At 46.5% G+C, this 26,846-nt stretch overlaps 1 protein-coding gene across 4 annotated transcripts in view; it reads right to left on the bottom strand.

The window, feature by feature from the left end:
• Positions 1-26,846, bottom strand: part of NSD1 (nuclear receptor binding SET domain protein 1) — a 60,837-nt gene that overhangs the window by 14,213 nt on the left and 19,778 nt on the right. For 3 of the 4 annotated variants that reach the window (XM_039701296.1, XM_039701297.1, XM_039701298.1), the window contains 17 exons: positions 22,899-25,479; positions 19,315-19,436; positions 18,867-19,170; positions 17,037-17,146; positions 15,897-15,966; positions 15,474-15,592; positions 11,279-11,422; positions 10,741-10,864; positions 9,751-9,951; positions 8,182-8,361; positions 7,725-7,881; positions 7,225-7,430; positions 6,566-6,678; positions 3,884-4,153; positions 2,520-2,636; positions 1,218-1,359; positions 705-811 (listed from right to left, as the gene is read on the bottom strand). In XM_039701296.1, the coding sequence (XP_039557230.1) occupies positions 705-811; positions 1,218-1,359; positions 2,520-2,636; positions 3,884-4,153; positions 6,566-6,678; positions 7,225-7,430; positions 7,725-7,881; positions 8,182-8,361; positions 9,751-9,951; positions 10,741-10,864; positions 11,279-11,422; positions 15,474-15,592; positions 15,897-15,966; positions 17,037-17,146; positions 18,867-19,170; positions 19,315-19,436; positions 22,899-25,479 (5,067 nt within the window). The remainder of the gene's footprint in view (positions 1-704; positions 812-1,217; positions 1,360-2,519; positions 2,637-3,883; positions 4,154-6,565; positions 6,679-7,224; positions 7,431-7,724; positions 7,882-8,181; positions 8,362-9,750; positions 9,952-10,740; positions 10,865-11,278; positions 11,423-15,473; positions 15,593-15,896; positions 15,967-17,036; positions 17,147-18,866; positions 19,171-19,314; positions 19,437-22,898; positions 25,480-26,846) is intronic. The other variant, XM_039701299.1, reaches the window with a different exon arrangement.

The following is a 26,846-nucleotide window of genomic DNA, read 5'->3' as shown; positions in this document are numbered from 1 at the left end:
AGTGAGAACCAGCTCACACAAGGAGGTAATTGAAATCAATTCCTGTTACTGCAACATTACAGTTACAAATCGAAGCCCTCAAAAAGTCAGTGAGTTCTAAAAGCTGGTGGCTTTTCAACAACAGATATGGCACATTTCTTGTGTCTGTCTGATGTGTAAAAAATGGTAATTTCATTAAAACCAGAATAAAACCAGGAACTTTACTGGAGAATAGATGGTGAAGTAGCAGCCTTCTGGCTCTAAAGCAACTTCAGTGTGCAGGAATGTGAGTCTGCTGCCCTTCCATGCATGCTCACAATTTACTTTGGGAGCCTTTACTTTGGGAAATGGGCTGAGTTGTGTTTTCTTGGTTATCTAATGAAGTCTTTCCCATGCCTGTCCTTTGCTCCTCTAGTGCTATGGAAAATGTCATGATAAGAAGTAGAAATTTTTTTTTAAATTAAAAAAAACACCCTCTTTCTTTTATTCTTTCAGTGTAAAATAAAGCTTCCTGTCGTTATTTATAGCAACTCTGATAACTGAAGACTAAGACTTGCTCTCAGAAAGAAAACTCGAATATTTAACTCATTTCAAGCACTGTTCCCATGGCCACACTTAAATGATCTCTTCAACCAGAAACTTCTGCAATCAACTTCTGCGTGACTGATACACATCTATGCAAAGAGGCAATTTGGAAGAACAAAAGCTTAAAGGATGCATCATACCTTTGGCCTTACTCCTAGGAAGCCACTGCAGTTTGGGGCACCACATTTACAAACGGTCTTTCCATTTCCCAAACACTCCAGATTGTAGTTGAAAGTCAGCTCAGTCCCTGGACAAAAGCAGATCAAACCCAAGCAAGTTGTTAATGAATTACAGAGCAGAATGTTTTATTGCTAAAGTAAAAGCACTTTTTAAATACAATGTCACAAATGACAGCCACCACTACAGAAGGACACCAAACTATTAATCTCCCCAAAGATCTGTGTAGATTGAAATTCAGTGCAACCCCTCACCCCTACCACATTTTACAGCTAAAAAGGGCATTGATTCTGTAGCAGGGCCCCGTTTCAACCTCCACTGATGCCATGGCTGTGTTTCTTTATGCTAATGCTGCTGTTAAGCCTCATGAATACCCCTATGAAAATAAAAATTAAATCTTCCAGAGAGCTCCAAACCCTCCCTTTTCCTCCCAGAACCCCCGAGGCTACTGCAGGCATTGACAGTGTGTTCCTTACCAGCTTTGATATTTACAAGTGCGAAGAGCCCGACCCGGGTGTCACCATTCACACACCACTTCTGAGTCTCACAGTTGGGCTGGCAGCAATGGTTCATGAACCGAGCATAGTTGCCCTTTGGCCCAGCGTCAATGATTCGATCCTGGATCGCAAAAAAACCCCAGAAAACCACATTTCAATCAGCTGTCATCAGCTGCAATTAACCAGCCCTGATGTGCTGGCAGATTGCTGGCAGACCACACGGCAGCCTCCTGCACATCATCCTCCTCCTCAAAGACACAGGGCTCCCAAACAGCCAGGACAGTGACACTGTTGCTTTCTGGGAAACAAAGTCTCCCTGTGACATCAGTACTGGATAAACATCACCGCCACACATTTCCAAGGCAGTGCTTGTGGTTCCAGCCCCAATTTCTGCTTAAAAGCAAAATAGCAGTTCCTATTTCTTACATGTTAGAGCATAGAAGGAAAACAGGAAGAATGTGTTAGCTGAGGTACACTGGTGCACAGCTTGTTATGGGGCTGGAGAGGAGAGGGAAGCTGCAACTGAGATTTGCTTTTGCAGCAATGAGGAAGATACTAACACTTGGGTCTGCTCCATCAGCCATACAAGGAGAACAAGATATGGTCAGTGTGAGCATGCAGCAGGATGAGGGGAAAGACAAAGCAGTCAGTTTTCCTGTCCCACACTGTAGAGCTTCCTCCCCATGTTTGCTTTCATGATTTTCTTCTCATCTTTCCATGGTGGAGTGACAAAGTAGGGAAAGCAGCTGACAAAATCACTTAAACCTCTGAAAATCAGGAGTTCATAGCAACAACCTGTTACACCCACAGGCTCTGCAGCACCCACTGGGGAGCCTGTGGGTGTAACTAAATCCATCAGTCTACTGAGAACAGCAAGACCTGAGATCTGAACTCAGATGAAGGTCTTGCTGTGCCTATAACTTACATGGCTCTTCTGGCACAGACCAACCCCCTTCTGGGCTCTCCAAAGTTCAGGGGCTGGGAAGAATCCCAGTGCTCTCAAATTCAGCCTCTTGTGCTGAAGTAGGATCTACAGTCCTCAGACAACTGTCCTCACCTCTAATGAACACACTCAGGCAATGCCTGTTCAGACTTTCCTCCTAACCCTGAAATCCAGCCTGAAGCTCCTCTATTACACGTTAATTCATTCAGTCATTTCAGAGGAAATGCAGACCAGCTCATCAGCAATGCTTAGCACATTTTTGCTAGACAGAGTATCATGCCTTCCTTCCCATCTTTTTACTTCTGTTCAGGTACTGGCAGGAGACTCCTTGCACATACCTTATCCAGTGTCAACATGTAGAAATTGGTAATGTCGTGCTCCTGAGCGTAGCGGATTCGGGCCCGGCACTCCTCTTCGTCAATTAGCTCCCCAACATACTCATTAACAAATTCACCCTGCCAGACACAAAACAACAACTCATAAGACAAGACAAATTATCTGCAGGATGGAGGGATGTTCACCTTTGTGCTAGAACTTAGCTCCTGTTTCCTTCCTAAAAATCTCTCCCTGTGCTCTGCAGCCAGTTTGGCCTGTAACCTTCACCAAGAGCCCTGAACCATACATCCGTTTCACATGCTCAAATAACTCAAAATAAATTAAATAAAGAACTGTGACCATCGGGTTATTCTTTGTGCCAAAGAAAGAATTAGCATCCAGGGACAGCACAGAAGTTAACCACAAGAACAGCACTTTGCTGCAAAGCTCAAAGCACAGCCCTAATTGCATTCCAGCTGAAAACAATATCCCTTTGGGGACCAACACATGGAGCAGCAGGATGCACCTGGAGCACCTGCTCCTGCAGTGAGTGCAGGAGTTCTCCTGTGGTCAAGTACTGCAGAGACCATACTCCAGCCATTAAAGAGAACCCCAGCTCTGTTCCAGTGGGGCTAATAGGTCTCCCCACTAAATAACTGAGTGTTTTCTGTTTCCAGACTGTCTACTGAAAGTGAAACAAACACATGGAATGGCAGAAATATCCTTTAACTAATGGCACAGCAGGCAGCAAAGTTTTCAACAGGACAGACTCACATTTTGCCTCTTCTATCAAGGCCTCCCTCTTATCATGTCATCACTACTCCCTTTTCAGACATTCTTCACTTACTATGCTAATAGTCCTCTATTTCACTTTATCCTTTATTAGCTTTGGGGTTCTTTTGGGTTTAACATTCCTCCTCCTTCGTTCAGCACAGATGTGTGTCCAAAGAATTGCTATTCCTTGCATTTGAAAGACATACAAGTGTTTTAGGTGGAGATAATCAGTTTCAGCAGCAATAACAGCCATGTCCAAGACACTGCCCTTTTTTAAGTTCCAAGCTCTGGTTTCTGTTTCTGACACAAGATTCTCATGCTGGATAAGCCTGGCTAGTCAGCAATGGGTGGGAGGAATAATCACTGTTCCCCATCTGGAAATCCTGAGCACCATCCCATTGTTCTTACAAGCAGACTGACCAAGCAATCACCTTTCTTACCCTGTGGGACATCAACATGCAAATCGCCTTCTCAGTCAGCTGAGCCAAAACACTCTCATCGAGACAGAAAAGATGAAATCAAATTTTCTTTCTAAATGACATTCTACAGCAACAAGTCTTTTTCAAACCAAGAGTGATCAAGAGACAAAACGACACAGAAAGGGCGCAGGTACCTTCCTGATGTCTGTCTTGGCCTGCAAGCCCCAGCCTCGCGCCAGTGTGCGGAAGATCTGCACCTCGGGGTACTGGCGCTTGGAGAAGCACTGGTTCTGGCAGCGCTCGCCAGCGGGACACACCAGGGGGTGGCACTCGTAGAGCAGCATGCGGTTGATGCACTCCGAGTCCAGGCCGCAGGGGTTCTCGTCCGTGGGCTTGCAGTTGCAGCGCGGGATCTCGGACAGGTCTGCAGTGAAGATCTGCACCTTCCCCACCGGCCGGTTCACCTTCAAGGCACACGAGGGACATGAGATCTTGGGAGCTACGGCTTACCCCGACAGGCGCTTCTGTACTCCACCCTCGCCTATGAGCTGACGGGCTGTGGTGACTTAGGGACAGCAAAGGGCAGAAGGACACAAGTACAGGCACAGCTGTACTCCTGGGAATGCTATTTTGAGAGGCAGAAGGTTAGAGAAAAGAGCTCAGGAGGATGCAGTTCCCCATAAGCATCACCTGGTGCAGTGTATATTCTGTGACCCTTGCAAGGTGAGAGGCTGCCAAGTGTCCCCCTCCCATCATCCAGCTCAGGTGGCCACCCAGTGCTCTTGCTGGGCACACAGCATCCCTGTGAGCAGCACCAAACCACTTTCTGCATCAAACTGCACCTTTCCCAGTCTGAGTGTCAGGTGCTTTTCCCTTACTGCCCTGCTTTTTGAATGTTACCTTCAAGCTGGTTTGTGCCCTCAGCTGTCACAGCTGTGACACAAGGCCTACCATGCAGTTACCTCCCTACCCAACTGTCCTGCAGATGTAAATGGAAGCCAAACCAGACAAGGCTGGGGTTGGAAGGCCCAAAGAGGAGCTCAGAGTTAAGCCAAGGAGCTCTCTAAAAACCGCTCCAGAAGGAAGCAGAGTGCAGCACCAGGTGGAGAAGCGACTGCCGTGTCTGTGGCATGAGCTGGGTCCTTGGGGTTTGGTTAAAGGCAGCAAACGCTGAAAAGCAGGCAACAGAAAGTCAGGACTTTGGAGAGAGACACTGAAGAAAAGTTCCTTGTTGTTCTTTCCCTGGGTGAACCACTATCTCACTTTCCTCTCCCAGAACATGAAAGGAAGGGATTTTAGCAAACCTATTCCAGCCCCCATATAAATTACCTAGTCCCACCCACAGACTTTCCACACTGACAGCCTGTCTGAAGCTGGCCCAGTCCTGATTCCCCTTTGTTTAAACACAAACCCTGCAGAAACCCCTCATTAATCACTTCAACACAGTCTCCCCCACTTTCCTCCTGGAACTGTGCCCCACCTCCAACCTTCCTTGTCACTCAGGTTCTCCTCTGCTGCCTCCCATCTCTTACCCAGGCTCATTAAGAGTGGCAAGACTCACAGGATTGGGCCAATCCACCACTGGTACTGCTCTAGTACTGCCACTGCACACCTGCCCTATTCTCTGAGGCACTGCTGGGAAAAAACCAAAGCAGGGCAATGCTTGGACTCATCACAAGCCTGACATGATGAAGGATCCCAAGTATATTTTACAGCAGCCTCTCATGTGGGTGTTCCCTGGGATGCACTCGAGGTGCTGATCTCCTTAGAAGGAGTGGACACAAACAGCTTCAGCCATTCCATCCTGAAGCCTTCTCCAGTTCACCATCTGCTCCTGCAAACTGCTTTGCTTTCAGAGAGACCAACAGCTTGCACCCAGACCTCAGAAGAGCTGCCATGACTAATGACCACAACCGTCATTATTTATATAAAAGGGTATTTCAAAGGCTCTAAACTGCTTCCAAAGTTCCTTCATGTTGTGGCCAGAGAGGCCTAAAAATAGCTATAATGAGAAACTACTTCCTCTACTGAAGCTGCCAGGCCCATACTTCTGCCACAGCATTCAGCTGTGCTCTTTACACCACACAGTAACTCATGCAGGATATACCTGCCTGCCTAAAAATCCTAGCTAGATACAAAAAGTGCCAGAAACCAGTTAAGCTTTCATATTTTGCCACATAAAAAGGGAAGACAGAAGCAGTAAAAAAAGAACACAGTCCCTGAGTCAATGGGTTTCTGGTCAGTTGGGATCCACTTCTCAGACACAGGCACATGCTTGGTCTCAGCTCTCAAGTCACCTGTATCCTGTAGCTATTGCTGCTCCAATTCTAACTCAATAACAACAATAATATTTAACAGCCCTTAATGCAAATAGTTCCCTAAAACTGAGGAAAAGGGCTGATACTGCAGCCTATGCACCTGCTTCAGTATTTCTGTTCAGTCACCAACTGATACAGAAAGAGAAATAAAACAATAGCAGCTGATAGAAGATACTGTGGGTTGGCACACCCTCCACACAGCCTTGCTGCACTGCACCCTGACCACCTCCTGTCCTGGTTTGTCCACCTTGCCATCAGCAGCGCATTTGACCACACTGAGCACTACCAGCCCTCTCCCCTGAGTTCTCTAGGTACAGAGACACTTCCTTTGGACCACACAACTGACACGGACAGCACAGACATGATCAGATCTGTTCCAGCAAACCAGAGCACCTCTGTCAGTGCAGCCCAGCTTGCTGAGGATGGAAAGAGGATCAAAGGAACCTTCAAGAACAGCCAGACACCCAAACATCAAAATGTTTCTGTATACCTGTAAATCACCTGCACCGACAGCTCAAGACTTCTCTTCCACACCTGCCCCCCACCACCTCCCCTCACCTTGATGTGTTTGTAGGGAGGAGGTTTCTTGTCATTCTTTTTGTCTTCCTGAAGTTGTCTCAGTTCTTTCTGTGCTTTCAACTCTTCAAATCTCACAGCAGCTTCCTGAAGAGCTAAGTGAGAGAACAGGCTCTGTTATGAGGAACTCCCTCTGCTCATGCAGAGCTGGGCAGCCACTGTCCACCCAGTGCTCACAAGGCTCAACAGAGGAGGGTGAAGAAAAGGCCAATGCAGCAGGAAAGTGCAGAAATTACAGTCAAGGGCCTGCTCATGGGTGATGAAGCATCCCATCTGTTGGCCATCTTTGCCTGCCCTCTTGGGCAGAGATGCCAGGCAGCTACACCCACAACTCTCAAGTGCACATTTATATCAAGATAATGACTGTATTACACAGAGGAAAGCTGACACAGCAGCAGCTCACTTGAATTTTGATATGTTATGTCAGAGCTGGACAAAGAGATCTGCACACTCTTCTCCCTCTCTGGGAGTCAAACAAACACTCTGAGCATGCTGGATGATACATAAGCAGCAGCTTATTCTACACATTTAATTTCACTTAATTTATAAGAATACATTTTTCTCTGCTACATGAATGACACTTTTCTAAAGAGGAATGAAAAGGGTAAGACCATGTACTTCCCTGGATGAAGACAAGTTACCTTTTTTGTATATGCCATCCACGCCCTTCCCCATCTTGTCTTTGCTGCTGACATCACCTTCCATGTAGGGGAACACACGAGCCTGGTGGGTCCACAGGTAGTCCTTGGAGCCAAAGAACAGCACAGGGAACTCACCGATGTCATGTTTCATTTTCTGGATGTTGACAGGAATTGTCCTAGGATGGCAAATCTCAGCTGGCCACCACCTGCAACACAGGAAAGGGCAGATGAAACCTCTGGCTTCCCCACTTCCAGCCACCTCAAAAGTATGCTACTGCATGGAGATATGGGAAAAAGTGTGTGAGGGCTTACCAGCAAGGCTGGTGGGGAGAAAAGAGGCTACTAAAGGAGGAAAGCTCACATTTTACCAGCAACGTGCATGCAAAAAATGCAGATGCTTGCTGCAATGAACCCTGCAGAGAGGAGCAGCTCCTCACCTCCATCACCATGAGCACTGCATGAAGAAGGGATGGGGACAAGTCTGTTCTATCTTCACCTACCTGTAGCGCCCAACTTTCACCCAGACTACTTCTTTGTAGTGTGGCTTTTTGCCTGCCTTGCAATCATTACAATACCAGCTTCCCTCTGGCATCTCAATGTTTAGACACTCACGGTGAAACGCAGCCGGGCACGACTCACAGCATAAAAGGCTGCCCCCTGCAAAAAGAATGGAGAAATTTATCAGACACTGTGCAGAAGCCCTGCACTCCCCATTTCCAGACAGACCTGGGAAAAGGGAATGATGGTCTCCTGCAAGCCCTTTTCAAAAGTTGGGCTCTACTCCCAGTAAAAAAAGAACCCTTCTAAGAATCCAGAAAAGGTCCTAGCCTGAAGCTGGACTTAAATGTGGAAGACAAAGAGGCAGTCTGCTCTCTGCAGCTCCCGCTGGGAATGGGAACAGCTTCTGCCCTTTGTAATGAATTGTGGTGCCAGGGGAGCCAGCGCTGAGCACCTCACCTTCCGAGCAGACAAAGCACCAGCTGACGTTGACGTGCTCGTGGTTGCGGCAGCCCCGGCGTGCCGTGAAGTGGTTGGGGCAGATGATGCTGTTGGAGGCCAGGACCACGGAGCCGGCGGCCAGGCAGAAGTCGTTGGAGTGATACGCGACCGGACACCGCACGCAGCGCATCAGGCGGCCTGGCACCAACACACACAGTCAGCCTCTGAAGGATCACCACTCCTGCCTACTAAAACCAGACCCTACTCATACCTATGCTCAAAATGAGAAGGAAGCTGATTTTTAATTTTTATAGACCACCCATGATATACTCACTGGATTTCTATTAAGTTATTTAATGTAACTAAATATATATAAAATTATAAAATCTGCAATACCTACAACCATAGATAAAACTGCATTATTTAGAAGTGAAAAATATCCTGCATGCTGTGCAGAAACAGTTCAAGAGTTCACAGACTGGGACTGCTTCCTATCATACACAAATAATTATTAAATCAGCTCCGACAGTAATTACAGATGGGGTGTTCCAAGTGCTTAGCTGCACATAATGAAATCAATCCATGTAGCTTCTGAAAACACAAGCGCTTGCCTCTTGTTTATCAGATTTTACCCTGAAATTCCAGAACTTCCAGGCAATTCAGACTTCCCTACAGGCCTAGTTTATGTGAGGTTTTTGAGAGGCCATTTTCAGTTCCTCACAGCAGAATATAAACAGGAAGAAGAGGTGGGAGAAAAGGGGTAAATGTGACCAGTGAGAAGCAGCAGCCAGTCACCAAATGTTCAGTGGGGAAGTGGCTGGCTGTGGGCTGCAGGCTTTTGGCCCTGGTGCTGTTTTCTACACCAAATATTGATAAATGGGGGAAAAAAGCCAACTTTGACACAGACTCTGAGGATAAAAATAGAGCCAGTCTTATTGTCACCCATCTTAAGATACCAAGGATTAAAGAAAGGCAGCCTTAGAAGCAAACATACACAGCAATCACAAAAGTTTTAAGTTTGATCATGTGAGATAAAGGTCAAGGTATTGCTGCAAACAGCTCAAACAAATATTTGCCTAGGAAGCTTAGCCCAAGGGTGTCTCCACTACAAGATGAGAGTTTACATAGAACAAAATGGATTAGTAGAACAATATCATAGCTTGCCCTGTGCTGCTCTTGATGCCGCTGTGTTGACAGCCCGTGCTGCTAAGCAAGGCACCATCTGCAGCACTGGCACGGTGAGGAGCAGGTGGGAGAAACCCAAGCGTGTCTGTACAGCTCCAGAGATTTACTCAAAAACCCACTGAGGCCTGAGGCAAGGCTGGGCGTGCAGGAATCCGAGCCTCGGGACAGCCTGAGAACATTCCAGCTGCCACGGCCGACCCTGGGGAGTGCTGCTGAGCCTCTGCTCTGACACCACCCCTTCCACTCCCCTGGGAGCACAGCAGCTCCTCCTCAGCAAACACAGCCAGCGCCGTGGCAAGGACACAAAGGCAACGGAGCAAAGAACTGGTGAACCAGGTGGACACGACACAAAGAAAAACCAGGTGACTGCACCCCCCAGACCACCCTGGAGGACTCGGGTACCTTTAGAGGCAGAGATGTTTGCTGGGTTAGCAGCATGGCAGGTCATGCAGATGTGCAGGGAGCAGCGGAAGCCCTTGTTCTGCATGACTGTGGGCGGGTATTTCTGTATGCAGGCCTCGTGGTAATACTTCCCACAGAGGGGCAGCAAGCACCGCTTCACGTCCTCCCCGCAGCTCTTGCACACAAAGCAGGTGTGGACCCCTGGAGAAAGAGCAAGGCACTGGTCACACACGAGGGCTAAAGGAGGGCCTGGAGCTGTCACCAGGCTGCCCAATAGCAGAGCACAACTTCCCAGCCTGCTGCACACATCCCAGAGCACAAGCCTCTGCACCAGGCTGGTTTGGCCTGAAGCTGCAGTGGAATTCCACATCAAAATAAATATTATTATAGCTTGGACTTCCGGCCAGGGAAAAAAGAAAATTTAAAAAAATCAATAACCCCACTTTGAGATTTCCTCCTTTCCAGCCTGAAAAAGACTTCTCCCCAGCAGACCCCTCTGCACAGTCCCAGGTAAGAATCTGTCTCTTTCCCAGCGGATCATGGACATTCACTTCTTTGTACACCAAGTCTGAATCAACAGTAAGGCTGGCAAATATTTGAAGCCATTATTAACAGCTTCAAATCAATAAAGAGTAGGTTTAGACTAAACATTAGGAAAAAATTAGGGTGGAGAGGCCTTAGCACAGGTTGCCCAGAGAAGCTGTGGATGCCTCATATCTGGAAGTGTTCAAGCCCAGGCTGGACAGGGCTTGGAGCAACCTGGTCTAGTGGAAGGTGCTCCTGCCCGTGGCAGGGGGGTGGAATTTGATGATCTTTAAGGTCCCTTCCAACCCAAATCACCCTGTGATTCTAATTAGAAAGTCATTATCAGACACCAAACCAATAATCTGAGGACTGAGAGCTACTCAGCAGCCCTACAGCAGGCACATCACTCCAGCCAAGGAAGCACCAGGTAAGCCCAGAGTCCTGCCCCCAGAGAAGCTGCCCTACCTGTGGAACACTCATTGCAGATGAATTTGCCCTTTGGCATCTCGGAGAGCCCAAGGCACTGCAGGTGGAAAGCACCACAGCACTGCGCCTCACACAGCAACAACTCCCCTGGCTTCTCACAGAGCTGTGGCAAAGAAACACAGTATCAGTCAGAGCAATTTTCTTCCCAGCAGCATCCCACACAGCAGCAACCCCGTGCTGGCCGGAACTGCCAGCAGAGACCCCCTGGGGAAAAATGCTACATTTTCCTTGTGTCAGTTTGTGTATAACCACTGTTATTTACCATCCAACTCCCTGATATCCTACATTGGGTAAAATGTATCTTATGCTGGTTACATCTCCCTAACCTCTGTGAACTTTAACAGGAAGAAAGGCTAATGCAGGAGAAATACTTGATACATAGCACAAAAAGCTGGTTAATTCCATAATAAGCACTTGGAGGCTACATGGGCTTACCTGGGGCACCAGTGTGTCCCAGAACCTACACAGAAATACTCTACAGTGGGATAGTTTCAAAGAGATTTCTTCAGAACACTACCTGACACACATTCTCCTTGAGAGCTGCTCCTCCTCCACGCTCCCCCTGCATCTTTTTGGACGAAGGCACTCCATGGTCATTCTCTGACCCCTCCTCATGGCCCTCTTTGGGGCTTGCAGCAGTCCCATGAACTGATGTCTCCCCCTTTAAAGAGAAAACTAGAGTTAGGATTGTCAGTAGCACCTATCCTGACCTGGAAATACAAATTCAGTCACTGAGCACTTAATGGGTTTGGCAGGTGATCTGTGCGTTACCCACCCTGGAGAGAACATCCCCCATTACAGTTCCACCAACAGATTTACAGGAAAGGAAGGGAGAGAGCTCTTAGTTTACCAGATGATTAAAAATACACACTCAACACAATTATCTTCCTGTGCATAACCACTCTCTGAGCAAGGAGTCAGCCCTGAATGGAAACAAACCAGGTAAGCTAAAAAGTCAGAAGCACCCCAGTATCTACCTGCACTAGAAATACAAATTAAAAACCTCAATCTTCATAGCACCTGTCACACACTAAATGAACCACATTTTTCCTCATCTCAGTTTGTCGTAACCCATGAAAAACAGAGACACAAAGGTACTCAAGGCCTGTGTTGGTATGAAGTCAGCCAACCCCAAAAGCAGCAGCACAGCAGGACATTCACACCCCATCCTGACTGAGGTGTGGAGTCTCCTCCTGTCCTTCTCGAGTGTACAGCACTGCCTGTAACATCCACTGGGGAAAAACCATCCTAGGGAGAGGTTGGGTTTCAAATGATACAGACCCAACCACACACTCACAGGCCAAGTCAAGGATCCTGCCACAAGGATTCCCAAGGATTCCCAGTGTCCATGGGACCTGCCCAGCACTGTTAGGAGCAAAGCATAGCATCTATCCTAGAGACATTTGTTTCTGCCACAAAATACAGCTGTCCTGCAGCTACACCCGGCAGCAGTGCCACAGAATTTGTCAGGACAGGCAACTAAGAGCCTGGAAATACCATCCTGCCAGCTTCAGCCCACTTGAGAGGTCCAGGGAACACTTCAGTGGCCTCAGCAGCCCCAGCTGCCACTCCAGAGTAGGTACAATTTAAGGACATTAATACTGCACTGAAATGATGCCTTTAGCTACGTGCTTTGAGCCAGAACATTTTAAGGACTCTGCCACTTTTAAATAAGCCGGCTCACTGCAGGTAGCTGAGTGATCTGAATGCACAGCTGCCAGCTCCTCCCTGGGTCACCAAGCTGTAGCCATTGTATACCCAGGCACAAACAGCACACCCGAGAGACCTTGTGAGAATTCAAAGTGCTGGCAGAAGCAGCAGCCATCACTCCCACACCTCCAGACCTGCCTGGTGCAAGCCTGTCCAGCTAACAATCACGAGAGGGAGCTTTGCACCACTTTCTGTATGGGAAAGTCTGAGCTGTGGTGCTACTAAAGCTTGTAAGCTGAATGGAATGCCTTTTGAACACATTCTGAATCTAGGCAAAAAAAGGACATAAAGCTGGAAGAACCTGGAGCTAGTATTCTGCTCGGATAATGATGCTTTCTTTGCCTGAACTGTTGGTTTCCCCCTTATTCCCTGACTGTAGCAGTATGACTTTATTTGGGGACACTTTAAAGCCATGTGCCTTCTGTGGAACAGTGATGCACAGATGCACTGAGGGTATATTGAAGTACACATTACAAAAGTGAATGGTATAAATTGACTTTATTGAGAGAAAAAAAAAAAAAGAGCCTGCCAGCTCCTCCCTGGGTCACCAAGCTGTAGCCATTGTATACCCAGGCACAAACAGCACACCCGAGAGACCTTGTGAGAATTCAAAGTGCTGGCAGAAGCAGCAGCCATCACTCCCACACCTCCAGACCTGCCTGGTGCAAGCCTGTCCAGCTAACAATCACGAGAGGGAGCTTTGCACCACTTTCTGTATGGGAAAGTGTGAGCTGTGGTGCTACTAAAGCTTGTAAGCTGAATGGAATGCCTTTTGAACACATTCTGAATCTAGGCAAAAAAAGGACATAAAGCTGAAAGAACCTGGAGCTAGTATTCTGCTCGGATAATGATCCTTTCTTTGCCTGAACTGTTGTTCTTTGCCCTGACTGTAGCAGTATGACTTTATTTGGGGACACTTTAAAGCCATGTGCCTTCTGTGGAACAGTGATGCACAGATGCACTGAGGGTATATTGAAGTACACATTACAAAAGTGAATGGTATAAATTGACTTTATTGAGAGAAAAAAAAAAAAAGAAAAAAAAGCCAAGTCCCAACTACAGGCTACTGCCAGTCCAACACACCCTACAGAGTACAGCCTTGTTCTAACACTGCTCCCAGAACTGCCCAGGGAAGGGATACCAGAGCTACACAGGACAAGCAAGGCCCATGCTTTGTGAACATGGAAAAGAGCATTGCCACTCAAGGATCTGCCACTGTTTCCCCTCTTTCCTCTGCACAATCACTGCAATCCTACACACCTCCTGCAGAAAGAAAGGCTTATCCCAGGTCTTCTTCCAGAACTATCCCTGCTGCTGTGTCTGGCACAATCCCAAAGCCTGACCTGTTCTTTGGCACAGCCTGACCTCAGCTCACAACCTTGACAACCATTTCAACAGCATTTCCCACCCCATTCTGTCAATCTCTTACTGCCCTGATGTTGTAAATTTGCACTCCTGGCTCCACAGACAGGCAAGGTCAGAGAAAGCTGCTTAGCTCAGTCCAGGCTGACAAGCTTTCCTCTGCCCTCTTTTCCTTGGAAGGCAGCTGGATCCAAGGCTCCACTGGGCTATATCATCAAACCATGTATTTTTTCTAACAAAGTGGAGTTCCTTTCCCAGTGTGTGCAGTCACCAAGGGAGCAGCATGGTCTGAATTCCACATGAAAGCACAACTGCATCTCCACAGCATCCCAATACTCACCTAAGCCAGGGGATGAACACCCAACACAGCAGCTAAAGAGACACAATTACATAGAAAGGGAGGCTGGCAAAGGTGCCAAGCATTGACCTTTTTTTTGGCATGGTTTACAGCATACCTGACTTCTGATACTGAATACAAATGTCTGCATCTAGAGGCAGCTAAGACTGGGTTTCCTCTGCAGTCAGTAGTGAGTACAGGATTCAGAGCCATGGCCTAGATCTTTGCTGCTCTGAGCTGCCCCTCTTTTCACAGAGAATTTGCTGTCTCTGAGTGGGTAGAGCAGACAATGTTAACTGGCCCTGCCCAGCACTGGCAAAGGTATTTGTACAGGCTGTTTTTACACATTAGTCCAGCTGAGCACACTTCAAAAAGAACACTGACACCAGCACAGGAACGCTTACATGGACCAAGGGTATTACCTCAATTTATTAACTTTATCACAAATGCCCTTTCCAAAATGCAACAGGATGGCTGGAACTGTTGAAAGTGGTGTGAGGTTTGTGTTCTCCTGTAAACTGTGTTACAACAACAAACATAACAATATTGATCTATAATTGGCTCCTGAAATACATACTGACTATCCTGCCTGCTGCTGAACCTGGGCCACTGGAAGTGAGAGGCGATGGCGAGAGGCCCAGAGGAGTCCTGCCTCTCCCAGGAAGTCTTGCTTCCCCTACACTTGCTGATAACTGGCTCATTCCTAAAAGGCAAAATGTGCTCGTCAGAGATATTTACACACTGATCCTGCTAATATGTAGCAGAGGGAATTGCCCCAGCTATCCCTTTCTGCTGAATGGCAGAATGCAGTCAGAGGCTCTTGTGAGCAGTCACAGTCCCTCCCCAGCCCCTCCAATAGGGTTCTTGGCTCATCCTGGTGTTCAAGTGCAAGCAGAAGGGGCTGAAGTCCAGTCTAGTGCTTGTGCTTCAAACTGGTTTGTAAAAGGGCAGGAGTCCCACCCCCAGAGAGGACTTTCTACAGCAGTTTGATTTTCTGAGGCACAAAGCAAGATAAAACCTGGTTTACAAAGCCAGGTAAAACCTGGTTCCATGAATTCAGAACAGCCTCTCTCACAGAGAATTAGCTGAGTAGCAGTTTGAAAGCAGAGACTGAGTTAAGCATCACTATAAAATATCAACTAGATTAAGGCAGTATCTTCAGTCTAACCCCAGCTCAAGCAGCTGCATCAGTGGGACAAAGTCTCAAATGACAGGCCAAAAGATGTCTCTGGCTTAGGCTCTGCCAAGCACCCTGGGAAGCAGCAAACAGGTTATAGGGATGAGAGCATGAAGATCCAACTACCTCAGAGTGTGGGGTCTCCCCCAGCCCCTCCTCACTCTTCTCCTTCTTGGAATGGACTGCAGCAGAGGTATGGCGCTGTCTCTTCCGCTTTCGCTGTTTCTCCAAGAGCTTTTCAGAACCTGGGATGCAACAGAAAAACCATTCAAGGCAAATGCACAAATAATTCCCTTGCTGCAGGTGACACCAGCAAGTTCTGCAGCCTGAGAGCTTCTGGCTGGGTCCTATATTCTCTGAGGGCCTAAGGGCTGGGGCAATACCAGCCTCCAGGCACTCGGCCCTCTGCCCATCACAGAAACACCAACTCATACTGGTTTAAGCAACTTTTGCTGGGCTGCTGAACACCAAGCACTTACACACACACACAGTTCTGGCACTGATTCAAATATCACAACAGTCTGCCCTGCTATCCCTGCCTTCACTCACCTTCTCCCAGGTCCTGGAAGTGGGCTGGTGAGTAGAGCTCAGAGCTGTCACTCTCTGAAGGGCCAGTACCCTACACACACACAGGAGAGAGAGTCAAGTCACCAGATGAAAACAGAGGCACACAATCCTCAGCTGTGAAACCTTTTGAAATGACTGGAAGACCTAATTTACCATCCAAGTCATGAATTCATCAGTCGTTAGGGATTTTGTAAGAAAATATTTGGTTTGTGTGTGTGATAAATCACACATGTAAAAGTCTGTCTCTGGGAAGGGAGGAATGCAGAGTCTGATGTGTCTTGTGCTCATCAGCACAAATCACAGCTTCCTGTGCCCTCCCAAAAAGGCTGCTAATACTCTGTAAGGTGCTGGTAAAAGACATTCTCTTCTGAGTTTACACTTTTACAGACCTTAAGACTGAAATACACTGGTCTCTGCATTACTGCAATGGAGATAACTGTACCAAGTCTGTGCCTCACAGTGAAAGAAAACAGAAAGAAGTGTTATTAGTCAACTCTAGGAACAGTGGCAACAAGTTCTGTGCAGACACATGATCTGAAATAAATGCAAGTTGCATTTTTCCAAACTACATCACTGAATATTGAGTATTCAGTGGAGAAGAGCAGCATTTTCTTTTAAAAGCTGAACCAAACAAGGTAGCCTACATGTCATTCACCTCAAACCTCCATCCTGCTTCAAGCTCTGCACTCACATGCATTCACCAGCTCACTTGGAAAGGTAACAAAGAAAACACTGCTCAGAGGAAATCTGATGGAAAAGGACAAAGCCTTAGGTTCAAGTTCAAGCTACACTGTAACATGACAGAAAGCCTCTGTGCAGAACATTTCTGTGCATACCTTTCCAGACAGCATCCAGATGACTCTTTTTCCATATAAATCAATTTTAAAAAAAGGAGATTTTAAGCCAGAATTATCCTATCCCCATTACAAGTGGGGAGGGGTGAGGGACAGTGGATTATTTCATCATAACAGAGCAACCAGCACCTTTGGGAAGGGTGGAACTTTGCTCCTGGGCTTCAGCCAACAAAAAAACCACATCCCATTCAATTGTGTCTTGTTTAGCAGGATCTGCTGTCTGGGCCTGCTTTCTATCCAGTTTTCTAAAGAGCTGGAAGGGAAGTACCTTCTTTTGGGGAGTCCATTCCTCCTTCTTTGGCATAAAGGCAGTGTCCAAGTCATTGGATTCCAAGAGCTTTTTAGTGGGCTTCCTTTGACGCTTGCTTTCGAAGTTTCCTGCAATGAAACCCTCACATCAGATAAACAGGGGTTTTCTTGTCTTCCATCAGATTAAGACCATTAAGTAAATATCAGCCAACAGTTCAAAATAATCTGCTTCACCCTGTCTTTGAGATCATAAGCTCCTAGGGCAGAGATGCCAATTACCTGCCTCTGTACAACTTCAATAAAAACCAGACCTCAGTCTGCCATGACCTTCAGGCTCACCTCAATATGTAATATAAAAATCCACCTACAAAAGAGAGGCTGTGAACTCACTGCCAGCAGGTAACACATGCTGGCAGCACAATTCACATCATAATTTCCCAAACACTTTGATCTGCATAAGCCAGTCCTACCACTGACACAGCCCTGCCTACACTCCCACACCAGCATTCATGCTGCTGCAGTAAACAGGCTGAAGACCACAATCCTGGTTAAAACTACTTGACAAAAGATACCCCAACAAAACTATTTCCTACTCAAGCTTTATCCTGGCCCTCAGGAGGTAGAAAGTTGCTAGACCTGGGCTCTTTCACTAATTTTGGCAACAGTATAAACTTACAACCAGGAAATGCTGATGCTGAGTGCAGACACTTCGCAGGCACAGCCTGTTACCCATCCCACCCCATTCATCCCCAGCTTTGACAGTCTCAGCTGTGCCCTTTGACACCTCTGTAGGCACAGCTCATCCATCACACCCCTAACCCTCAAGACAAGCTTCTGCCCACACTGTGTGCTTCAGCAAAAGGTGAGGGGAAATGACTGAAGAGAGCTACACAACCTCTGCAGACTGGATGTTTGCTCCCACTGCTGCAGCCTGGTGTGTTCTCCTGCATCTCCAGTCTTGGGTTCACATCCTTAATTTTTCCTCCTTTAATCCTCTCCATCTTCCCACTTCCTTGTGGGACCTTCCACAAGTCTCCAGAGGCAATCCCTCTTCCCTCACATGACAGGCTAACTGACCTCCCACTGACCAAAAATCTGCCTGCTTGGTTTATTTTGTTTGACTACAAGCCCTTTAGGAACAGTGTTCCCTCCAAGCTAGCACAGCCAGAACACCAGGGCTTTAACTCTGGACATCTTTAGATGCTATCAGAGAATAAACATACTGAAAGGAGACTCTCAGACTGACACTGCTGGAAAGGGAAGAGGCCCCTCACACCACACTCCTTCTACACCGTGCCTTACTGAAGACCAAGACCCTGGCTTGCTGCTCACACAAGTCCCCAAAAATTTCTACAGATGCTTAGAAGCAATCAAGCGGGAAGTTCTTCCAGAGGGAATTTTGTGCTACAGCTCCCTGAGCTCCCTAGGAGAGCAAAAGACCATTCCACGAGCAATGAAGCTTAGACTTTGTGCATCACCCTCAGTACAGCAGTGTCCATCCACAGGGGTTTACAGCAACAAGAAATCATCAAGCTGAAGGAATGTCACTGTTTGGAAACAAGGACTCAGAGAAGGAGTTGTGGCCTCCTTCCTATAGACAAAAGAGGCATTCTGTGCAAGGATCTAAGGAGGACCACCACAGTCTATAGAAGGCCAACAGTACCAGGTCACTGGACACCCTTGCACCTGCCCTCTCTCCCTTCTCAACACAGCAACAGTCAGTGAGTGAAGGCAAAAACAAACAGACATTGGCAACAGCCACTGACCTTTTCATGCCCCAAGAATAATTTTTAATGGAACTTGAATTACTTTCACTTACAAAAGCAGCATCACACCCCCTGCCACTTACCTGATTTCAGGAATCCCTCTTCCGCATCTGGAGAAGCAGAAACTTCAGAAACATCTGAGGAAGACAGAACCACCACCTCTGGAAAATCTGAAGATCCTCCCTGGGCTTGACTAGGGGGATCAGTGGAGTGGGATCCTAGTTCTGAGAAACAGGATCTGCTAGTTTCTGCTTCTAGGACGGGAGGGGACTCTTTGGTTGAAGATGGAGTTGAAACCAAAGAACTTGGCCCCCGCTGGGTATCTCTGTCAGGACTGCATTGTGCAGGAACGCCTCCTTCAAATTCAGACCTCGCCACAGAATTCACCTGGCATGGTGAAATACGTTGGTGAAAACATTCATTCTGCATGGCACTGCACACAGCAAGAACACTCAACCACAAAGAACATAAACACACACAGACCAGAGCCCTGGAGAAATAACCACAAAGAGCACATTGGCCTTCACCCACCTTTTGTAATTGCTCCTGGCCCTTCTTTGATTTTTTCTTGGGTGCAAACAAGTGATCATATTCTTCTGCATATTCCAGAAGCCGTTTACTTGGCTTTCTAAGGCGCTTCCTCTCTGAATGTGCTAAGAAAAAGGAAAGCAGCTTCAAGACTGTGTTTCTGAGAGGATCACAAGACATCTGTGGATAATAGCTGTTCCTGCCTTCTCTTCCAGAGGTTCCATGTGGGAAGAGCTGATAATTCTCTCTTTGAGACAGCCCAAAGAATTTTTGAGTTTTCTATTTTCCAAAATCCCAACTTAGCAGGGGAGATTCCTAAGGACTTCAAGCAGTTCAGGTAAGAAATCAAAACATATCAGACTGAGAGGCTCCTGAAATTTCACCCAACGTGTCCCTACAAGCTACATCTAACTTGCCTGCAGTACTTCTACCAGAACCAAAGGTCATTAGCAACTCATTACTCTTTTGCTGTTTACTCAAACTCTTTTGGTTTTAGTGCAGGGGCACAGGAAAACACTGTTTTCCCGTAACAGTTCAGTCACTAGTTTCACTAGGAACACATAAGCTTAATTCCTTCCCTTCCCCTCCTCCCTGCCATTTTTTTATATACTACAAATTCCCCATCTGCTACTGGGAGCCCATTTATTGCTTTGTTTGTTCCACAATGAGATCAGGGAGCCAGCGACTGCGGCACTTGTCTCTGCACAGTGTGGTAGCATTGCAAGGTAAAAGGTGTTTCCTCACCACAACCCCAACCACCCGTGCTACACCAACCACCTCGACACGCCAACGCAAGGCAGGCTCCAAAAAACTGAACCCTGACACTCTAACAGCTCTTCTCTGCAAGCTGCAAAAGCAAGGTGATGCACATTTTTGTCTTTTTCTCACTTCCCAGAATACCTCTGAGTATCTCTGACTTTTCTCCTTTTTAGCAATCAAAATCATTAAATAATACTGCCCAAAGATTTCCCCTAGTCAGGAAAACACCTACGGTCTCCTGGAAGTTTTGGAACAAACAATAAATATTCTCTTTGCTTCATTTCATTTGTAGGAGGCGGCTTTTTCTTCTTTAAAACGGAAGCATTTTATAACAAAGCATTTCAATGCAACGCTTCAGAACAGGGATGTTGGACAAGATTGCTACATTTTATTGTGGCTTTGTGGTTAAACAAGCATGAAAATGTCAAACTTGGCCAAAAGAAAAGAAAGAAACAACTTTCTCAAACACAGCTATTTTCAGCCTCTATTAACACTCTGCACAGGTGTCTGATTGAAACACACTTTTCAGCACATAAGCAGTTATGGGATGAGTATCCTCACCAGGCAACTATTTAGAACCCCAAAACAGTGCAGCAGAGTACACAGCACTGTGCCAGAAAGGCTGGCTTAACTGCTTTTTGTTCCCAAAAGGAATCCTATACAAGAATCCCAAATGCAGATTGACAGTGGCAAAACACAGACCTGATGAAACTATTATTTATAAAACTGGTTTACATCAGCCAATTGCACCAATCTTCACGTCTGCCTTATTTGCTCTAAACTACTGTACAAGGTTTGTAGCAAAATTATGCCCAATGCTGCCATTTAACTGTGATGAAGACTTTATGCAGTTTGAGCTTAGTGGAAATGGCACAGTTGTGACTGCAATCTGTTCTGATCTCTTACACTGAAGCTGCCTGCTGTGGGCAAGGATTGGTCACATCTCAAAGCACTGCAGTCAGTCCAGTTTCCAGCATCAGTTTCTCTATTTTCTAGGCCTTAACATAAAGAAATGGTCTCAACACAGCATTAGAGGTTGACTCAGTCCCACCAGCACTGGGGATGTCACAGCAGCCCTGACAGTGGCACTGGTGCCTCCCCACATCTGTACAAAAGGAGGGTGAGTGTGCACAGAGCTCACAGATGTCACAGCAGCCCTGACAGTGGCACTGGTGCCTCCTCACATCTGTACAAAGGGGGTGGGGGGTCTGCAGAGAGCTCATGTGCTATTTAGGGCAGAGGAATTAGTTTATGCAATTGCTGCTCTGGCACTTTTACCAGCAAACCCAGTCCCTGACTGCTGCTGCTGTCACCCTGTACACTCCTCTCCACTGTCACCTCCACGCCCAGAGCTCGCTGCCTTCCTCTGCCACTACCCCCCTAACTTTACTGCCTCTCAGCACCTCCTCTTCCCTAGCTCACTCTGCAGACCTTCATCTTCACCTCACACAGCATCACTGCAGGGATGCTTCAACTGCCAAAGCACCATGAAACTGTGAGAAGCTGCCTGGATCTCAGTGTGAAGGAAGAACCTGCAGCACAGCCCAGAACGTGCATCCTCTCACCTGCTCTAGAGACTTCAGTCCTCAAAAACACACAGACCCAGCCAGAGTCAGTGAATGATTAAACTGGTCACGACTTAAAACCAGAACTTTTACCCCAGGTGTTACACACTACAGGCTTGTTTTCTGTGCCTGCTGCAACTTGCCTTGGGCAGGTCCCACAACCACCAAGCCAGGAGCTGCCTTTGCCACAATTGAAGCAGAAGTGCAGGCTGCCTCCAGCAACCACAAAAAGCAAAATACACACATCAAAATCTGCACTGAGAGAACACATAAGTGACAGAATGCACACAGGCTCAAAATCATGATGAGTTGTATTATGTTATGATATCACAATTAGATTAGAAAAATTTATTGTGGTGAAGCCTGTGCAAAACCTAATTTTATTTGTTTTCTTAAGGTGTGTTTCCCCAGATTCCCTGCAGAAACCAGAGGATGGTACGAGCTGAATATGGTTCTGTTGGCCCTGTTCTGTCCACACATCCTTTTATTTTTTCCTTTGGCTTTAACCAAATATCCCCACCTCTGTGGGAGAGGCAGGGCTCTCTCGCCTTTTGGTCCTCAGAAGCCTCCTCCTTCCTAGGTAATTTCTCTTCCAATGCTGCTGCCTTACTTCTGTCTGCCATATTCCAGACCCACCTCCAGCCCCGCCTTCCTGCAGCTTCCCTCTCTTCTGTTCTCTCTTTCACCCATCAGGCAGCCACACCAGAACTGTAAATTAGGAAATCGTGGGGCTCCACAAGTCACTATGAGCAACTAATAAAATTCCACACAGAGGAATTAAAAACTCCCAACACATCATCTTGAAGAAATCCTACAGAACAAACCAAAAACAAACTATGTCAAACAGCACTACGAAAGATAAAAAACAAAGCAGCCATTGAGGCTCAGTTTCCTGGAACTTTCTAGCACTGACCTATCCCACTAACACCAAACTTGTGGCTCTAACGAACACATTATGAAGGTGCAAGTTAAAAAAAAAATCCCAGGCTCAGAAGGATTCTTATTTTACCTTTCACTGTGGAAGAACTAAAGATTTTTAATGTGTGTAAAATTTTCTGACCAATAACCTGAGTACAAACTCATAATTACTCTCTCCTTTGTCCGCCATGCTTACAGAGAACTGAAACCAAGGTCCCACACCTTCTTCTGCTCAGACGTAGATATCTTCACATTGTCAGACAGCCACAAGTTCTGTAACTTATCCTTTAAATGAAAAAGTGTAAAATGTATACAAATACTCTGGCGCAAGTCCAGCTCCCTTACCTTGTGCAGAGAATTCAGACTGGGGAGCAAAGTTGCCAAGCTCTGTTTCTGAGTCCATCACACTGGTGTTTGGCTTACCACATACATTCAAACGTTTATCAACTAAGTCTAAACGATTCTCAAAGTCCTGAACTGCCAAGTCTCCCTCAAGCACCTTTGAATGAGGGGAATGCCTACGTCCCAAGCACTCATTTCCCTTCAGTGAAAAGCCACGAGAATTCAGGCCAAAGGCACTCTCCAAGTTTCCTTGTTCCCTAGATCTACTGATGTGCTTATTAGATCTAGCACTGCTTTGGTTAAAACGCTGCCATCGCTTTTTGGGTGCTACGTGATTGATATCATTAGACTCATCACCAAGAGAGCTCTCACTATTTGCCTCTGAATCCAAGTCTGGACTCTCCCCATTTTCAGCAGAATTGCAGCTCTCATTATTTCTACCAGCTTCAGGTCTCCTTCCAACACGACCTAAATTGTCATCAGATAAACAGGCAGAATCTTCATCAGTTGAATGCTCTGTTAAATCAATACACTCCTTCCTCTCAGTATCTTCTGCCTCATTCCCTAGAGGACTGGTAACCGAACTGTGCCCACGGAATGCATGTTCTCCTGAATCTCTGGGTAACCGACTTAGCAACTTACTTGGCCCTCCTGGTTTTAAGTCCTTTCTGTTTGAAACTGTTTTATCTCCAAGCTTTGATGACTGCTTAGATTTTGAACAGTTGCGTTTGGACATGCAATTTGTGCCGTTTGTCCCAGAAACAGCAGCACTCGCAGGCTCCCTTTTACCAGTACCAATCCCTGTCAACTTGGTTGGAGGACTGCGTGAAAATGAGGAGTTGCTTATAGCAGAGTTTGGAGTTACTGTTTCCTGGACACAATCTCCATTTTTTTCTATTTTATACGGGGGACCTACAATGGACAAAGACTTGAGACCACTTGCAGAATTGCTTCCAGAACCATCACCTGTGCTGGTATTTCGAAATGGGACTATATTTTGACCAGTCATCAGTTGCTGCTCTTTTGTCTTACTGTCATGCATATCCTTCAACATCATTAACAAGGTGCTGAATTTGTAATCTGGTTCAATAGGCAAACGACCATGACCAGAAGCAGAGGAGAAAAGCAAAGGTACTGTGGCCTTTGGAGTGCCAGAGTCACTGGCATCATCGTTCATGGACCGATAGGACAGTTCCTTCAGCTCCGACAGAACGTGCTTCACCACGGCAGTTTCGATTTCAGCAGAATCCCTGGGTTTCTCATGCATGTTGTTTAACAGTTTCTGACCATCAACTTTTCCACTTCTCTGAAGAGAATCTCTTGCAAGGCCAGAGAAACCTTTGGTATCTGAAGAACAGCGATTCACACCACCCTCCTCTTCTGCAAGAGAAGGCTCCATCCCAGCAACCTTTTCTTTATGTTTACATTTTATACTCCTGGTTCCAGGTAATTTCATGCTTTTCGGTTTCAAGATTGCTTGATTTGTAACAGCAGGCCAGGGGCTGTCCTTGGAAACACTTTGGGGGGTAGTGTGCTTGTTTGCTAGGGAAAGATTGTAATTTCTCACATCTGAAGAGCACTCAAGAGGTGTCAATGACATCTCAGCATCAGACAAACCTACTTCAAGCTCCCCATCTGCAAATTCAGCATCAAGTCTGTTGGTTACTGAACCTCCCAGAGCTTTGCGATCTCTGTGCGACTTCTTCCTGGCCCTTCTGCTGCTCTTCTGGGAAAGATACATGGAAAGTTTAATGTTTCCACTTGATGTCACAGGAAAGTCCTTCTCCACTTTATCTGAAGAATCACTAACTTCAAGAGCACTAGAGGCTCTCTCTGAACTTTGGTCCATGGTATCTACATCACTGTTCCCACCATCAGAGAGGGAAGAGGATGAATCTGATTCAGTTTGTTTTTTCTCAACACCAGCATCAGAAGCAGAATAGTGTATTTGTAACTTGGAACTGCACAAAATGCCCAGGGAACTCTTCTCTCTCTCAAAAGATGGGCTGGAAAACAAATCTCCTTGGAGGGTGTTTTTCAGAGCATCACTTTTACGATTCTCATAGTCTGGTTTTAGAGGTGTCTTTTCAAAACGTCTTTCTCCAAAGGAGGACAGCAAATGGTTTTCCCTGGCGCTGTTGGATGCTGTCAGGCTGTTGGCAATCCGGCGAAGCTCGTGAGACGCGTGTTTCTCTGGCAGGTCCCCAACAATCACGTTTCTAACTACGCTCTCTGGTGTTTTGTCTTTGATTTCTTCCCTCGATTCTTCCCCTCTGGTGCCACTCTTTTTTACTCTAGTCCTTTTTCTGCTTTCAGAGGTTGTTTTCACCTGTGGCTTGATGTGCAATTTTCCTTTTTCACTGGCCACGTGTCTGGAGTCAAAAGCCAAGGATTTTAAGCAGCCGTTCAGTTGCGTGTCCCTTTCTGCTCCAGGGCCATTGGTGTAGAATTCCAGCTGCACGTCCTTCTCGCTGTCCAGCTCGCTGGAGCTCTGGCTGCACTTCTGATCCTCTGGCCCCCCGAGAAGAATGTCTTCTGCCTGTCCAACACTGACTTCCCATTTAGCCCTAAATTTCTGAGGAACCTTAAAAGTTGGAGACAAAAAAAAAAAAAAAAAACAAAATTTGAGTAGGTACCCAAAACACAGAACACAGTGACATTCCTGCATTTTCCATCTTTAAGACAATTCCCTGGGACTGTGTCTGGCAGACACAGGAAGCACTGCTCCTGGGTAAGCACCCTGCATTCCAGCTCAGCCCTGTGCATTCCCAAAACAGCAGAAAGATCCCTGGAAAGTAAAGGTCTTCAAGTTTCATCGGATGTCTTGGCATGCCAACACACCCTGAACACAACAGCCTGTAAAGGGCAATGCATATGGTATGGGTCCCTGGCACAGAAATGCAAAGCTACAGCCAGCAAGGCTCACAAGGCAAATACAGCATTGTTTTCCTCAAAATATCTGAGCAGACCTGTTTGCTGTCCTCATTGTTGATTCTTCCTGCATCCCCTGAATTCAGAGCACGATCTGCCCTCTCCATCAACTCACCTCGGGACTAACATGAGATCCACACACATCTAAGATGTGCTCTATCAAGTTCACAATGTTCATTCCTAAGAAATCTCCCAGTTTAACTCTGTATCTTTAGAAAAACCAAAAAGCTCTCTTCATACTTAACAGGAACCTCTGCTAATACTCAAAATTAACATGAACCTTGTTTCTTATCTGGATGTGTGGTTTTTGGCTGCACAACAGCAAACCAAAAGCTTCACAACTGCTCCTAAAATCAAATCCAGTTCCAAGGCAGGAGGAACAACTCATATTGCTGACACTTTTCTTGTAAAGAAAAAAATCAAACCAACAAAGTCTCATCTCAGCAGCCTCAAGAAGTTTCACGAAGCCGGATAGCAATCCAGCCAAATACTCTCAGCTTTGCATCAATTTTGGCTTCCAGGGGTGCAAACCTGGACATTTATGTGAGTAAGAAACATTTGATTCCCTCTACTGCAGGCATGCTGGCACTCCATTTACATACAGAATGAGATTTCAGCCACGCAGCACTTCTAGAACCAGAGAAGTTACTTGGGAGCATGTCACTAGTTGTTGAGAGCACAAGGAGAGAAGTCCTTAAAGAAGATACTGAACATACCCTTAGAAAAGAAAAACCAAATAAGGCCACTGCCCCCAAGGACTCACATCTGCAAGAGCACATTCAATCTGATGGTTCTGCACTAACACAGAGAAAAAGAAAAACCAGATACCATTGCCTAGGATAACTATTTGCTCTCTTACAGTAACACAGTAGCCTCTGTAGTTCTTCACTTCAGCAATTCTAACGAGTTAATTTCTGCAGTCACCTTCCTACAGACATAGACCAGACCCCTGTGTCACATTACATTAACTGGCTACAACTGCTCTGGGCTGTTATGTTTGGAAACGGAGATGGTGCGATG

This window comes from Passer montanus, unplaced genomic scaffold (genome assembly GCF_014805655.1).
Source record: "Passer montanus isolate IOZ18808 unplaced genomic scaffold, ASM1480565v1 scaffold15, whole genome shotgun sequence".
Taxonomy (NCBI): domain Eukaryota; kingdom Metazoa; phylum Chordata; class Aves; order Passeriformes; family Passeridae; genus Passer; species Passer montanus.
This window is presented reverse-complemented; position numbering and strand designations above follow the sequence as displayed.